General features: G+C 39.9%; 1 protein-coding gene across 1 annotated transcript in view; it reads left to right on the forward strand.

Annotated features, from left to right (window-relative positions):
• Window positions 1-14,941, forward strand: part of MAGI3 (membrane associated guanylate kinase, WW and PDZ domain containing 3) — a 119,623-nt gene that overhangs the window by 67,103 nt on the left and 37,579 nt on the right. The window contains 6 exon segments of the mRNA XM_032218582.1: window positions 2,123-2,332; window positions 8,000-8,174; window positions 9,510-9,589; window positions 12,997-13,054; window positions 14,584-14,635; window positions 14,637-14,679. Of these exon segments, the coding sequence (XP_032074473.1) occupies window positions 2,123-2,332; window positions 8,000-8,174; window positions 9,510-9,589; window positions 12,997-13,054; window positions 14,584-14,635; window positions 14,637-14,679 (618 nt within the window).

Raw genomic sequence — 14,941 nt, forward strand, 5'->3', positions numbered from 1 at the left:
ATTCTGCTATTCTTAGCCCTATTAAAATTGAGTCTTGTGTTTGAGTGATGGTAGAGGGTATTTTCAATGTTTGGCCTTTAAAGTATAACAACCTTGCTTGTTTATAGTAAATATTGCTGCAGTCGGCTGCCAAAACTTTAGATTTTTTTCAGCTGAATATATAACATATATAACTTGCACATAATTATTTCAGTTTCTATAAGAACACATTAGGATGTGCTGACCAAATAACTGATATACATGCAATAACTGGTATACAAATAAATAATAATAATACATAGAAAGATTTTTAAAAATACTAGGCATAGTATACACAGTCAAAATTGTCATTATTTGTTGCTGTTATTTATGAGCAGTTTATTTGGAATCTTGCATTTGTTTTTGCCTTCTTTTGATATATATTTTTTATCTAGCTATTCTAATTGTCAAGAAAAATAAAAAAGGCATGATCCAGGACTTTATTCTATGATGATAGTAAATAATAATCCAGAATGCTGTCATATAAATTGTGTCACTTTGTGTTTCCTGTAGAGAAAAATAGTGTAGGAACAGCTGTCTCACGCAAGGAATGATTGAATAAGTGACTGTGAACAAAGTATCAAAGATAACCCTTAAAAATATAAAATACCAGAATACTTCACATCCAGATAAAATAATTTAAAATCTGTGGACTGTTTTTTGTTTTCAAATCATTGAATCTACGTAGTAATATCAATACAGTAGGTGTTGAGAACCAGAGAGGCAACTTTGAAGCAAATATTATTTAAGCAAAGAAGACAGAAATATTTCTTAAGCCCTGAAAAGGGAGCTATCACAGGTAGTCTTGGACTTATGACCATAATTGAGCCTGCGTATTGCAGTCATAAGTCATGGCAGTCATTAAGCAAAGCACCCACATTAACACCTTGCTTTTCCTGTTGCAGTTGTTAAGCATAGTACAGGGCACCTCAGGGGAGGCCTTGGGAGGTCTAGGGCAGGTCTAACCTTCATTACAGCATCTCCCCAGCTCACATATAGCTTGCTCAGGTTCACCCCATATCTTCTGCTACACTTGATGACTCAAAGAAGATCTTGGATATCACCTTTGAGTAGGGGAGTCTGCTGATCCATCCTTCCTTATACAGTATAGAAGCCATGCGCTGCCATCCCAGAAGCAGGCACCAGCCTGGACTGGCTACAATTCTTTGCATCCACTCCCAAAATGGTGCCCCTTCTGAAAAAACTCCACGTGGCCCCTGTGTAGGAAGATTGAAAGGCAGATTGGCTTCTTTCCTGAAAGAGATCTATGGAAAAGATAAGTGAACTGAGCCATAAGAATTAATGGGGAGAATGTGGGACCCAGCACGATGGGATGCAGGTCCAAAACTTGCAGTGACCCAGTGGGGTGGGGCGGGGGGAACATAGATGGGGACACTTCCTGCAGAATTCCTGCAGTTAGTCATAAGGATGGATAGTTTGCCAAATTTTGTTCATGTGATTGCATGGTGCTGGAACTTCAGGCATGATCATAAATCGCTTAATTCAGTGCTGTTGTAAATTCAAACAGTTGCTGAACGAATTGTCATAAGTTGAGGACTACCTGAAAAGAAGAGACACTTTCTTGATTCACTGGAAAGTAGAAACTGAGGAAAAGTAGCATCTGCTAGTATCTGTTATTAAAGCTGATGTCAATAAATATAATTCTAGTCTTACTGTGGAATCTGTTTCATGATCTGGCTACCTTGGACGGACAAAAAGAAACTTCAATCACAATATCAAAGTAATGAGACTTGTTTACCCTGTTACCATACATACTCCACAAATATGTATTTATGCACATCTATCATTGTTGCCTCTTCTTGCCTTCACGCAGATGACCATGAACCCAAATTCTTTGTTAGAAAAACTTATTATTTATTCACTTATTCTATTTTGTTACATATGTGACATTGGTGACTATATAAACATGAGAAAGAAACAAGCAATGTTTTAGAAATGTATATGGCTGCTTATCTTAAATGCATTAATAATTAAAAACAAGCTATTTTTTCAAGTTATTAATATCTAAACATAATCATAACTTAGCCTAATCATTATTTAATATATATAGTAGCTTTCTTTCTTTCACATACATATATTTAAGGTAATTTCTATGGGACTCCTAAACCTCCAGCTGAGCCTAGTCCATTTCAACCTGATCCAGTGGACCAGGTGCTTTTTGATAACGATTTTGACCTGGAATCTCAAAGAAAAAGAACAACATCTGTCAGCAAAATGCAGAAAATGGACACTTCCCTTCCTGAAGAAGAAGAGGAAGAAGAAAAAGTAGCAATTAATGGTAATGGAGGAACAGGTCAGTGTACATTTTTACTTATTTTATCAATAAATATTAAATTAAGGCTTGTGAAAAATAGTTTAGAAATGAAATAAGTAACTTGTAATACAGTTCTTACTTTGTTTATAACAGTGATGGCGAACCTATGACACGCGTGTCAGTGCTGACACGCGTAGCCATTTGGGGTGACACGCACAGGATTTCATGCGATTCATCCTCAGCTCCTGCACAGCCGCCGAGGATGAAAGAATCTGTGATGGAGGAACGGGGGGGGGCTGGACGTGTGATCTCCCCCGCCCACACTCACTTACTGTATCGCCGCCGCCCCTTTCTGAGCGCAGGGGCTGCTGGTAAGGCGTGCGTGCCGTGCGCACACACGTCATCAGCGCGGCGAGGGAGGACCCGCAGGAGAGGAGCGCGGGAACAGTGCGCGCCTTTCTCCAGTCAGGCCGGCACAGAGAGTCTACTCCTGGGACTGTCGGTTACGACCGCACCACAGCAGGGAACAGCGGAGTGCCAACGGGAACTGTGAGCGCCATTAGCAGCAACTATTGGGGTGCCATGGACTTGTAATTGCCCACAAAAACTGAGATAAGTGAGGGGGAGGTTGTGTTAGCTTGTTAGGCTAGTTAACCCCTAATTGGCTATCTATAATTCTATCTGCTGTCACTGGCCCACTGATGGAACACCCAAAAAATAAAAAACAAAGGTTAAGTAAAGGGAGTGGTAGTGGCAGTGGCCGACCCTTTCAAGAGACATGGAGCGAGATGTATGGCATTATAGAAAAAAATGGCAGATCATTTTGCGTTCTATGTACTGAAACGGTGGTAAGCAGAACGTGGAATATAAATAGACATTTTGAAACTAATCATTCCCAGCTCTTGGAAAAAAGTGAGGATGAAAGGAGGGAATACATTTCCAGGAAGCTACACCTTTATAAGAGCCAATCTAACTCCATCCTTAAATTTATGAAAGGCTCTACAAATTTAAACTCTGCAAGTTTGAGCATTGCTCACTCCATAGCTCAGCATGCAAAAGCGCTTAACAAAGAAGTTACTAAGCAGGTATGTTAAATAATTTGTTTTTGGTTTATTAAATACAAATATATATTGCAATTATACATTTTTGTAGTTTAAACTATAAATTGCGCAAAATTATGTTTTTGTCGAAGTGACACACGACGCGAGTTATGCTCGATTTTTTGCCGATTTTTGACACACCACGCCAAAAAGATTGCCCATCCCTGGTTTATAAGATATTTTCTCTTCTACCTATTTTGAGACTTAATATATTGAGTTTATTAACTGTGAACAGGTGCAGGCATACAATACAAATTCAGATACCTTAATAAATATTGTTTTCAGTTTTCTTAGAATAATGTTCTTGAAATTTGTCCAAGGATAGGTATTCCTTCAGGGCTAAAGAGGAAAAAAGGAATTTTGAGAGGACACTCTTATGAAATAACTACCACAGATAGTCCTTTGCTTATGGCTAGTCACTTAGCATCTGTTCAAGGTTATGACAGACCCCCCCCCTCCCCACTTACAATCCAGTTTCAAAGTTACAGTCCCTGCAATTATATACTCTTACAATTGACCACAGGGATGTTGCAGTGCTCACTCCCTATTTCCCCCATTCGTCCCACCCTACCCTGCCAGATTGCTGCAGCTTTGGCTTGCTCTCAGCCCAGTCACTCAGCCAACCAGGAGACACTAAAAGCTCTCTGTGGAGAGGCTAAAAGCTCTCTATGGTGCTTGTGGAACCTTCTTAATCAACTCAACTCCTAAAGGATTGCAATAATACCGCCTGCTTGCAGTATACCATGTGATTGCCGCATGAAGCTGCTTCAATAGGAAAGCTGACCTTTATTTGAGATTTTTGAGATTTTATTAATATTTGTAGGCCGCCCTTTTCCCTGAGGGGACTCAGGGCGGCTCACATAAAATCAGGGAGGGGGAATACAAAACAATGACAAAGACACATATAATAAAAGTAATAAGCAACATACATTGATCATTCGGGAGGGGCGGCTATCCTTGTCCCCAGGCCTGACGGGCTAGCCAGTTCTTAAGGGCTGTGCGGAAGGCCTGGACGGTGGCGAGGGTACGAATCTCCACGGGGAGTTCGTTCCAAAGTGTCGGGGCTACTACTGAGAAGGCCCTCCTCCTTGTGGTTGCCAGCCGGCACTGGCTGGCCGATGGAATACGGAGGAGGCCCAACCTGTGAGATCTAATTGGTCGCAGGGAGGTAATTGGCAGAAGGCGGTCTCTCAAGTATCCAGATCCACTACCATGCAGGGCTTCATGGGTGACTAATAGCACCTTGAAGCGCATCCGGAGATCCACAGGTAGCCAACGCAGCTCGCGGAGGATAGGTGTTATGTGGGTGAACCGAGGTGCACCCACAATCACTCGCGCGGCCGCGTTCTGTACTAGCTGAAGTCGCCGGATGCTCCTCAAGGGCAGCCCCATGTAGAGCACATTGCAGTATTCCAGCCTAGAGGTCACAAGGGCCCGAATGACTGTTGTGAGTGCCTCCCGATTCAGGTAGGGTCGCAACTGGCGCACCAGGCGAACCTGGGCGAATGCCCCCCTGGTCACAGCCGTCAGGTGGTGGTCAAACGATAGCTGTGGATCCAGGAGGACTCCCAAGTTGCGAACCCTCTCTGAGGGGTGTAAAATTTGACCCCCCAGCCTGAGTGATGGAATGTTTGTCGAATCTTTGGGAGGAAAACACAACAGCCACTCGGTCTTTTCTGGGTTGAGCACAAGCTTGTTAACCCTCATCCAGTCCATAACGGCTTCAAGGCCTCGGTTCATCACGTCTGCCGCTTCATTGAGTTGGCACGGGGCGGACAGATACAACTGGGTATCGTCCGCATATTGATGGTATCTGATCCCGTGCCTACGGATGATCTCTCCCAGCGGTTTCATGTAGATGTTGAATAGTAGGGGGGATAAGACCGAGCCCTGAGGCACCCCATATGTTAGGGGCCTAGGGGACGATCTCTGCCCCCCCACCAACACCGACTGCGACCTGTCCGAGAGGTAGGAGGAGAACCACCGCAACACGGTGCCTCCCACTCCCACCTCCCGCAGTCGTCGCAGAAGGATACCATGGTCGATGGTATCGAAAGCCGCTGAGAGGTCAAGGAGGACCAGGATGGAGGAATGTCCTCCATCTCTGGCTCTCCAGAGATCATCGGTCAATGCGACCAAAGCGGTTTCTGTGCTGTAACCGGGTCTGAAGCCTGACTGGAAGGGGTCGAGATAGTTTGCTTCCTCCAAGGACCGTTGGAGCTGGAAGGCCACCACCTTCTCAACAACCTTCCCAAGGAAGGGAAGGTTGGAGACTGGGCGATAGTTATTAAGAACAGCTGGATCCAGAGATGGCTTCTTTAGGAGGGGTCTCACCACCGCCGCTTTCAGTGCGGCGGGGAAGTTCCCCTCCCGAAGAGAGGCGGTAACAACCGCCTGGATCCAGCCTCGTGTCACCTCACTGCTGTTAGCAACCAGCCATGAGGGACACGGGTCCAGTACGCAGGTGGAGGCACTTACAGCCCTCATGGCCTTGTCCACATCCCCGGGGGTAACATCCTGAAACTCAACCCAGAGATGTTCTACTTGATCCTCTTGTGCCTCGGCTGGAACTGCGGGGGTGGAGTCCAAGTCCGACCGAAACCGAGCAATTTTGTCCGCTAGGAATTGGGCATAATCCTCAGCTCTGCCCTGCAAGGGTTCCCCCGCTTCCCTTTTATTTAATAGGGAGCGGGTTATCCTAAACAGGGCGGCTGGGCGGGACTCAGCGGACGCAACCAAGGTGGCTATGTGAGATCTTTTCGCTGCCCTAAGAGCCCTGGTGTATTCCTTGGTGCAGGTGGTTACCATTGCTCGGTTCGATTCGGACTTATCGGACCTCCATCGGTGCTCTAGGCATCTCCTCCGGCGCTTCATCTCCCGGAGTTCCTCGGTGAACCAAGGAGGTCTCCGGGATCCGCCGCCTCGGAGGGGCCGTAGTGGCGCAATCCGGTCGAGGGCCTCCGATGCTGCCGAGTGCCAAGCAGCAACCAGAGTCTCTACCGGACTGTGGGCGAAAGTATCAGGGATAACCCCAAGCTCCATCTGGAACCTTAATGGTTCCATAAGTCGCCTGGGGCGGAACCACCTGGTCGGTTCCTCCTCCCTACAGTGGGGGTTTGGCCTCCGGAAGTCGAGCCTCAGTAGGCAGTGGTCTGACCACGACAGGGGTATGATATCGTTACCCCTCAGACCAAGGTCACAAATCCACTGCTCCGAGAGGAATACGAGGTCGAGCATGTGACCCGCCGAATGGGTTGGGCCCCGAATTACTTGGGTCAAGCCCATGGCTGTCATGGAAGCCATGAACTCCTGCGCCCCATCAGAGTTTTCACCGAGCGACGGCAAATTAAAGTCCCCCAGGATCATCAGCCTAGGGAACTCAATTGCCAGCTCGGCTACCGACTCGAGGAGCGAGGGGAGGGCTGCTGCAACGCTGTTGGGAGGCAGGTACGTTAACAGCAAACCCACTTGACCCTTGAGGTCCAACTTTATCAGCAGAGACTCACACCCGACAAGCTCCGGAGCAGGGACCCTACGAGGAACTAACGACTCCCGGATAACGACGGCCACACCCCCACCCCTATCCCACCCATATCACACTGGCCCTCTCTGCAAAAACAGAAATGTAAGCTAGGTGCTGCATGGCCCTGGAGGTTAACTGACAAGGTGAAGGTCGCTGAGTTTTTGGGTGGGAAGCAATCTGAAGCTTTTAAGCTACAACAGTCCTGTACTCACTGGTAGCTTCTTTGAATGGCTTTCAGCTCTCCTATTTGGCTGAGTTGGGAGCAGACTGAGGCCTACAAGTTGCAGTAGCCCTGAACATGCCAATAGATTCTATAGCTGACCCTAGGTTCCACTGGGTGGCCGAGTGGTTAGGTGGAAGCAAGCCAAGGCCTATGGGGACCCAGTTGTTTGGGGTGAGGATAGCAGGTCCAAGGTCAGCAGAGACCCTTAGGGGCAGGAAGCAAAGCATGGGGCACCTTGGGTGTGGCAGGTCTTGGAGGCCCAAGGCAGTTGAGCCTGGGTCTCCGTTAGGCCTCCCAGGGTCTCCCTACCCAGTTCTATGCTTAACAACCTGCAAAGTTGTTGGACAAATTCCATTATGGTTGCAACTTAAGGACTACCTGTGTATGGTATTTGCTTATGGTGGCTATAATGGGTATTTTTAATTAAAAAAAGAAAACTTGTTCATTTCTCAAATGATGACAACTGTTTTCAAAATTCTCTCTTAACATTTCAGTGGAATCTTTATAGGAACCAATGATATTTTTATAAATAAATTGGTTGCTAGAAACTGAAAAATTGTTTTGCAGAATGTCCTCTTTGGTTTGTTTTTTAGTTAAATAGAAAAGTAGAACTGGGGGCTGGTTAGTATGTAGAAAATATCTAGGTACAAATTATTCTGCTTAACTCTGTTCTTAGGGAATTTGTGACATATTCAGTTTATCTTTGTGTAAAGCATAAAAAAGATAAATTAGATATTATATACATGTTTTATATACTTCTATTCTTTTTTTTAAATTGAAAGCCGCCTAGATATTTAGAGAGAGGTAGTAAACTAAATAAAAAATAAAACAAATGAATTATTTTCTTTAAACAATTGCAGAATACAAAGAGCGACATTTGGACTCTTCTGATTGGATGAAAACTGTTCCTAGTTATAGTCAGACAAATAGTTCTGTGGATTTCAAAAATTATTTATCGAGGGAAGAAAACTTAGAGCCTCTGCCCAAGAACTGGGAGATGGCCTACACAGATACTGGAATGATCTATTTCATTGAGTGAGTAGAAGTTGGTATTTGCATTTAGAATTATCAAACCAAGATGATTGTTTGTACACTTGAATATGTTTCGGCTGATTAATTTCTGCTAATATGTTAATTAAATAATAAATATCCATGTTCCATTGCAAGGATTTATGGGATTCTCTATCAAGGAAAATATTTTCACCCAAAGAGACCGTATTTGCCAAAATCAAAGATCTCTGTAGACTGCTCAGATCAGTGCAGTGCAATTGTATAGAATACATGAATTGTATAGAATAAAAGGCAAATCTCTAAACATATTTCAAGTAAATCATTGTAAAATATTGTAAAAGTTTTCACATAATTGTTTATATTTCTAAATGCATAGTTTTAATACAGGACAATTAATGTGACAATTCTAAGAACTAAATATCTCATTTAAATAATGAATCTACTATTTATTTATAATTATACTATGAACTAGATAATCTTAACAACCTAAAATAATATGAGATGATTTTTATCTTTAATTTGGATAATTTCTACTTTTATGTATATCCTTAAAAGCAAGCTGAATAGAATATGATTTTAGGCTTATTATAAATAGTTAGAAGGGACGGGTGTTTTCATTTCATTACTCCATTTCTTCTGTGATAAAATACACAGACCTATACAAATAATGAATATATCATTATTGAATGTTATACCATTAGTTATCAGTATTTCTGATAATTTTAAACCTAAGTTAACCCCATTTAAAACAAATCTGTTGTTTTGTAGAAAACTAAGTCAACTGTGACTACCTCTAAAATAGATTTTGGCTGTTTAACAAGTTTTTTCTCTCATATAAATCTGTCATTTAAAAAACAGAACATAATTCAAGCATCTTTCAGAATTTTGAAGGACAGTTCATATCTTTGGTTATTTTTATCAGAAATCAGAAGGTGTTTTTTGAAATAATTATGAAAAAATGTTCATTTTTAATTATTTACAAATTACAAATAATTAAACATAACTAGGGTTCCATTTTGAAATATTTAATGAAAATGAAATTATGTGCTTAGAAATTTTTCTTCATTTATGCCAGTCATCATATGTACATAGCTGTGCTTTGCAAAGAAAAAAGCTCACGTATGCAATACTCTGAACTGTCTCCATGTAGTCTGTCTGTCTGTCTTTCTGCCTGTCTCTCTCTCTCTCTCTCTCTCTCTCTCACAAACACACACACACACACACACACACACAGCACAGCACAGCACAGCACAGCACAGCACAGCACAGCACCAGTGTCTGAAGATAAAGTGTAACATGTTTCTGTAATGAAGGGAACTTTTTATTAGTATTTTCTAATTAATTTCTCTGACTCCACAGCCACAATACGAAAACTACCACCTGGCTGGATCCTCGTCTGTGTAAAAAGGCCAAAGCCCCTGAAGACTGTGAAGATGGAGGTAAGAAGTTGGTAACCCTAACCCTCCACCCTGCTATGTACGGTTACTTCATGTTTATTGAATTGTTGGGAAAAAGCTTTCCTGGTGTAATAAATTATTAACTGTTCTAATCATTTGCATTTTGCTTCTGCATTATAGTATCTGATTCACATACATTTATCACATCCTTGTAATCTTGTTGCTATGTCTCAAGCACTTTGATCAATTCTTTCCATAGCAAGGATGCTCATAACTCCTTTTATATTTCAAGATCAGCCTGAAGCTGGAGCACCCTGAAGATGCCTCCCAGTGCTCTGTTCCAGAAATAGTGGTTCCCTAATTATTCCATTTTAAGACCTCCATCTGGGCAGCCTGCCTTACATGACACCAACACTTCAGTTTTTAAAATCTTCCTAGCATCAGTATTCACATTTGGGTTGGCCATTATTTTGTTTTATTGAATTCTTTTGTTTCTTAGATTCAGAATAACTTGTCTTCCTAGTTGTGGTTGTGGCACGAAGAGTCATTAACTTTTGGGCAGCTGCATTTTGAACCAATAGCAGTTTCCAGATGTTTTGAGAGGCAACTGTAAAACTAGAGTGAACTGCAGTAACCCAATTGGGTATAAATAAGAGCATGCCAACCTTTCTTGCTTCCCAGAACTGCTATTTTTCTCATACTCTGATCTGCTCACATCACCTAAAAAAGTTCAGGCTCACAGTATTCAACAGAGTACCATTAGCAAACTTATATGGTCTCACCTCAAACTCATGGATGAAATCCCTCACAGTGATTTCACTCACAGTGATTTCTTATAGATTTTTAAGTAGCAAGGGAGAGACTCTTAAGCCCTAAGGAATCCCACATCACAGTGCTCACATTTCCTCTCCCACTGGCTTTATACTGATAGATTATGTGCCCTCAAGTTGGAGTTGATTCTTAGTGATTACATAGACAGATTTTCTGTAGGAGTCTCTGTACCTAATTGGTCCTTCTGATCTTCCAACAGTGCAAACTTCACTACTGCAATTACTGTTTTTCTTTTTTATTGTTGCTAAATGTAATATTTCAAAAGCAGTAAAAAATATGAAGGGGCATAACAATGAATTTAGCATGTTTTTCTCCATGCGCCCCCCCCCCCCGTGCCTCCATTTTCGCTGGCAGAGGGCTAGCAAAACAAACTAAAAGCAAAACAAAAGGAGAAATGTTTCCCCTTTTGCATTTGAACATCCAAGAAGGGACAGGAAATGAGAAAGCGAAAGAAAAGGATTGGAAGGGAGCAAGGAAGGAAAAAAGAAGGAAAGGCAGCAAGGAAGAAGAAAGGAGATTGAAGAGGGAACGAAGGAAGGTCCCGCCTTAGCACTTGGCCACCAGCAGCCCTGCTGCCCTTTCACCATCCCATTGACTCCTCCTCCTGACCTCTCCTGGTAGTCTCCCATCCTATGGCTGAAGATGGGCCTCCATCTGAGCACCAAACCGTTATTCTCACTCCGTGGTCTTGCCTTCCTCCACTAGAGACAATGGATTCTCCCCAGCCCCATTCGGGCCACCACAGGTGCTCCCGACATGAGTGATGTCCAGCTTTCCACTCCAGCCTATGCCCCCCTGCCCCTGAGGTCAATGCATCCATGATGCGGTCCTCAATGAAGTCAAGTTTGACACCTCTGTTTAGAATAACAACAAAAGCTAAAAAAGAAAATTGAATTTCTTACTTGCTTCAGATTAAACTTGATGTTATGAATATGTATTTTGATCACAAGTCAGTGCATGTGAACTTTTGTTTAATTTTAATATGATTGTCTTTAAAAATATTATATAATTTTCTGAATCTAGAGTGATTCTTCTACTCATAGACGTGTTCTATGCAGTGAACATTTGCTGTTATAAATGCAAAAATATTATTTTTGGTTTTGAAAGATACACAAATAAATGAATTAATTATGCAGTCCTTTTTTCTCAATATGTCTTGAGGGAGATAAGAAACAACTTATATTCAAGATGAGCCTTATTTCCATACAATTTTTAAACTTTTTATCTGACTGCTTGAAATGGAGTGGGTTTTGGATGTTGGGTTTGGATTTGTTTGTTTGTTTGGTACTGGTTTGGAGAAAATCAGACAATATATTTTTTTCTAAGAATGTTTTATGGACATATCCCAAGTAATTACCAGAAGTTAAGTTTGACTTGAGGAGCTAATGAGATATAAAAACCTGGTAAAATGTTTGCAATATTTACAATATGCATGACTGATCCATGGAAGGAATTCTCTTCCACAAAGAAACGAACAGTGCTAACATAATGGACTCAGACAGTGTCAGTTTCACCATGTCATGTGAATCCCACCTTCCACAATCTTGTCTATTCTGACATTCTTGACCAAGATGAAATTCTAAAGTGGTCTATGAAAATGGAGTTTCTTCAGCCACATGGTTCTATGTCTCTGCTGATTTTCCACAGAAGAGAAAGATAACAGAGACAGAAACAAGTGAGGGTGGTTCAGTTGTTCCTGAGCCAGACTGGATTGGCACCCACCATAAGTGCACCAGTGTTTGTTTAAAAAAAAAAACACATATTACAGCAGTGGTGAAAAGGTAGAAATGGGAAGTGAAACATAAGTGGTGAACTTTTAGCGTCCCTGATGCTGATTGGTAAGGCTATAATGGTCTGGCACAAGAAAAGCCCAGAGCATGGTGTTAGTCAAATGATGTTATAGTTAAACTGTTTTGTGTGAATAAAGCAATTGAGTGGATAAAGAAAGGGAAGGATAACAAAGCATTATTGACATTATTGAGTCAAGGTTTTTAAAAAAAAAAATCATGGAAATATTTTTTTAAATTTTCCCAGAACTCTGTGTTTATAACAGTCTAGTTTGAACTGTCTAAAACTGTTTTCATTTTGTTTCATTTTTGCTTGGAGAAGTGACTGTATAGATAGTTCTTGACTTACAATTGTAATAGACTTACGTCGTGATGTAAGATAAAGTGGATTACTATGTGACTGGACCTGTTTTATTATCTTTTTTGTGGCAATTAAGTAAACATGATCTGAATCCATTGTTTGCTATTGGGTGTTTTTGCTAACACAAACATTATAAATTGCTCTTATATGGTGACATGCCATCCCAAATGCTACTATATAATACTGGTATGTGACAATAATCAAAAATTGGTTGAAAAGCTTGAAAAGAAACTGCTAAGTTGACCAAAGATACTGAATTGATATTTAAGCTTGTTTCTGAATCAGAATTTAGTTCAGTGAACATTGTTTCTGTTTTTGATTGGTTTCCATGTCACCCACATTTAATAATTTTTTAGAATTTTACAGTTATTTTTATATTTGTAAATTTGTAGTACATTGTCCTGCATCCCCATGATATAAATAGGATTTAAAAAGTAATAAGCTCATCAGTTTTTCATTTCTAATTACAGAGCTTCCTTATGGTTGGGAGAAAATAGAAGACCCTCAGTATGGAACATATTATGTTGAGTAAGTTTTTTTGTCTAATTGCTGAAAGTCTAGATTAATTGAATAACCAAATCCCTCCCTCCCCCCTCCTTCCACTTCTTAACTGTCCATCACTCTCATAGATCAGCTCTGATAATATATATATGTTCAGTACACAGCATAGCAGTATGATAGCAGTAGTTTTATTATAAAGCATGACTACTTAGCTAATATTTTCTTCCTTTTCAGGAAATTTAATGAGTAGATTTACATATCCTTTAGAAAAATAAAAAACAATTTATTAGCTTTCTGCTGTAAATGGATTATATGAATTTTAAAAAGAAAATTTAAAAAACCCCTTTTGAGTAATTGCGTTTATTAACACTGGCTGTTATAGGGGGTTGTATTCACTTAATGACCATGTTATTCATTTAACAACCACTATGATCCCCTTTAGGATCATGGCAAAACAGATTGTAAAATTAGTGACTGAGTTAATGGCTGCCTCACAGAGATAGACATTCCAGTCCCAATTATGACTACTTGGATAAGAACAATACTGGAAAACTGAGTAGCATTTAAATAAAAAGATAAAGTGCCCACTATTTTTTAATGACACAATTTCTTTGTAATATAGTAATACTGTTTGTACATTATTAATAATTTTATTATTAAGGGTATTTGGGAATATCTCAAAAAAATATAGTAGAAATTTTTAAAATTTTATCAAAGTTTTTACATATTTTTTTAAACAGGATTTGGGGTTTTGACAGTTTTTTATTCTTCTAAATATGTGGAATGTTTTAATTTGGAGCAAATTATTTTGTTGGCCCAAGTAAATATCTAGAGTATAGTTTTATTATTATTATTATTTTCTTTTTAAACATTGTGAATCACCAAAGTAGATACAGCCAGGTAAATAAGTATTTAGAAATAACAAAATTGATGAACTGATAGTTCTAACAAAACTTTTGTTCTTTTATTTGGTTTAACAATCAGTGTTCTTGGTTATTGTTTGTAGTCCCACCCAAAAGTGTGATAGACGAAGTAGTAAATATTTTTTGCTTTTTAAATTAAATTTGCTCCAAAGTTTTTTTTTATTCCCCATATAAATAATAATGATTTAATATCAAATTTTTATAACTGATTATAAGATAATTATTCTCATGCTTTTTATTATCTATATCAACATGTTAAACAATAGGCAGTACTTGTAATTTCTCCCTCTTCCTAAATTAAGGTTGAATTTAGATTTTGTCCTAAATTCATTCACTTGTTTGAATTCAATCTGTTAGTTGATCATTAGAAACAATTTGATTCTTTGTATTCAAATGGAAATTGCTACTAGCTATTAGAAAACCTGGGGTTTTTAGATTAATTATGCAAGTATTAAAATATTGGAACGCTTAGCAATAACTGAAATGAATTTCTACTGGATTTTTGGTAAGAACCTCTTTCTCTTGGAAAGTTGAAAGAGTGGACAGCAATATCCAATTATGCAGAAAAAAAGGGACCTTTTTCTGTAAATATTTTGTAATTCCATTTGCACTACCATGTTGTGTACTTTGCAGTCACATCAACCAGAAAACTCAATTTGAAAATCCAGTTTTGGAAGCCAAACGAAAAAAAACAGCTAGGACAGACTGATGGAGGCTTGTCAAATCCAGGTGCAGTTTCAGTGGCTTACTGTTAAAACCTGAAATCTAATTTGTTAAGATATATACAGTCATCATAGTCACAATGTCTCCTTTATGCTAGCTTTTTGTAAACAATTAGCTATTTTTTGTACTATTATAAACATGACTCTGAAAAAATTCCTGACATTTATATTTTTATGATTTAAAATATTGTTTTCTATGCCAACTTACTAACATAAATAATTTTTTCATTCTAAGTAGTATAACAATATTTTAAAATGGCAGAGTATAA

This window comes from Thamnophis elegans, chromosome 5 (assembly GCF_009769535.1).
Source record: "Thamnophis elegans isolate rThaEle1 chromosome 5, rThaEle1.pri, whole genome shotgun sequence".
NCBI classification, from domain to species: domain Eukaryota; kingdom Metazoa; phylum Chordata; class Lepidosauria; order Squamata; family Colubridae; genus Thamnophis; species Thamnophis elegans.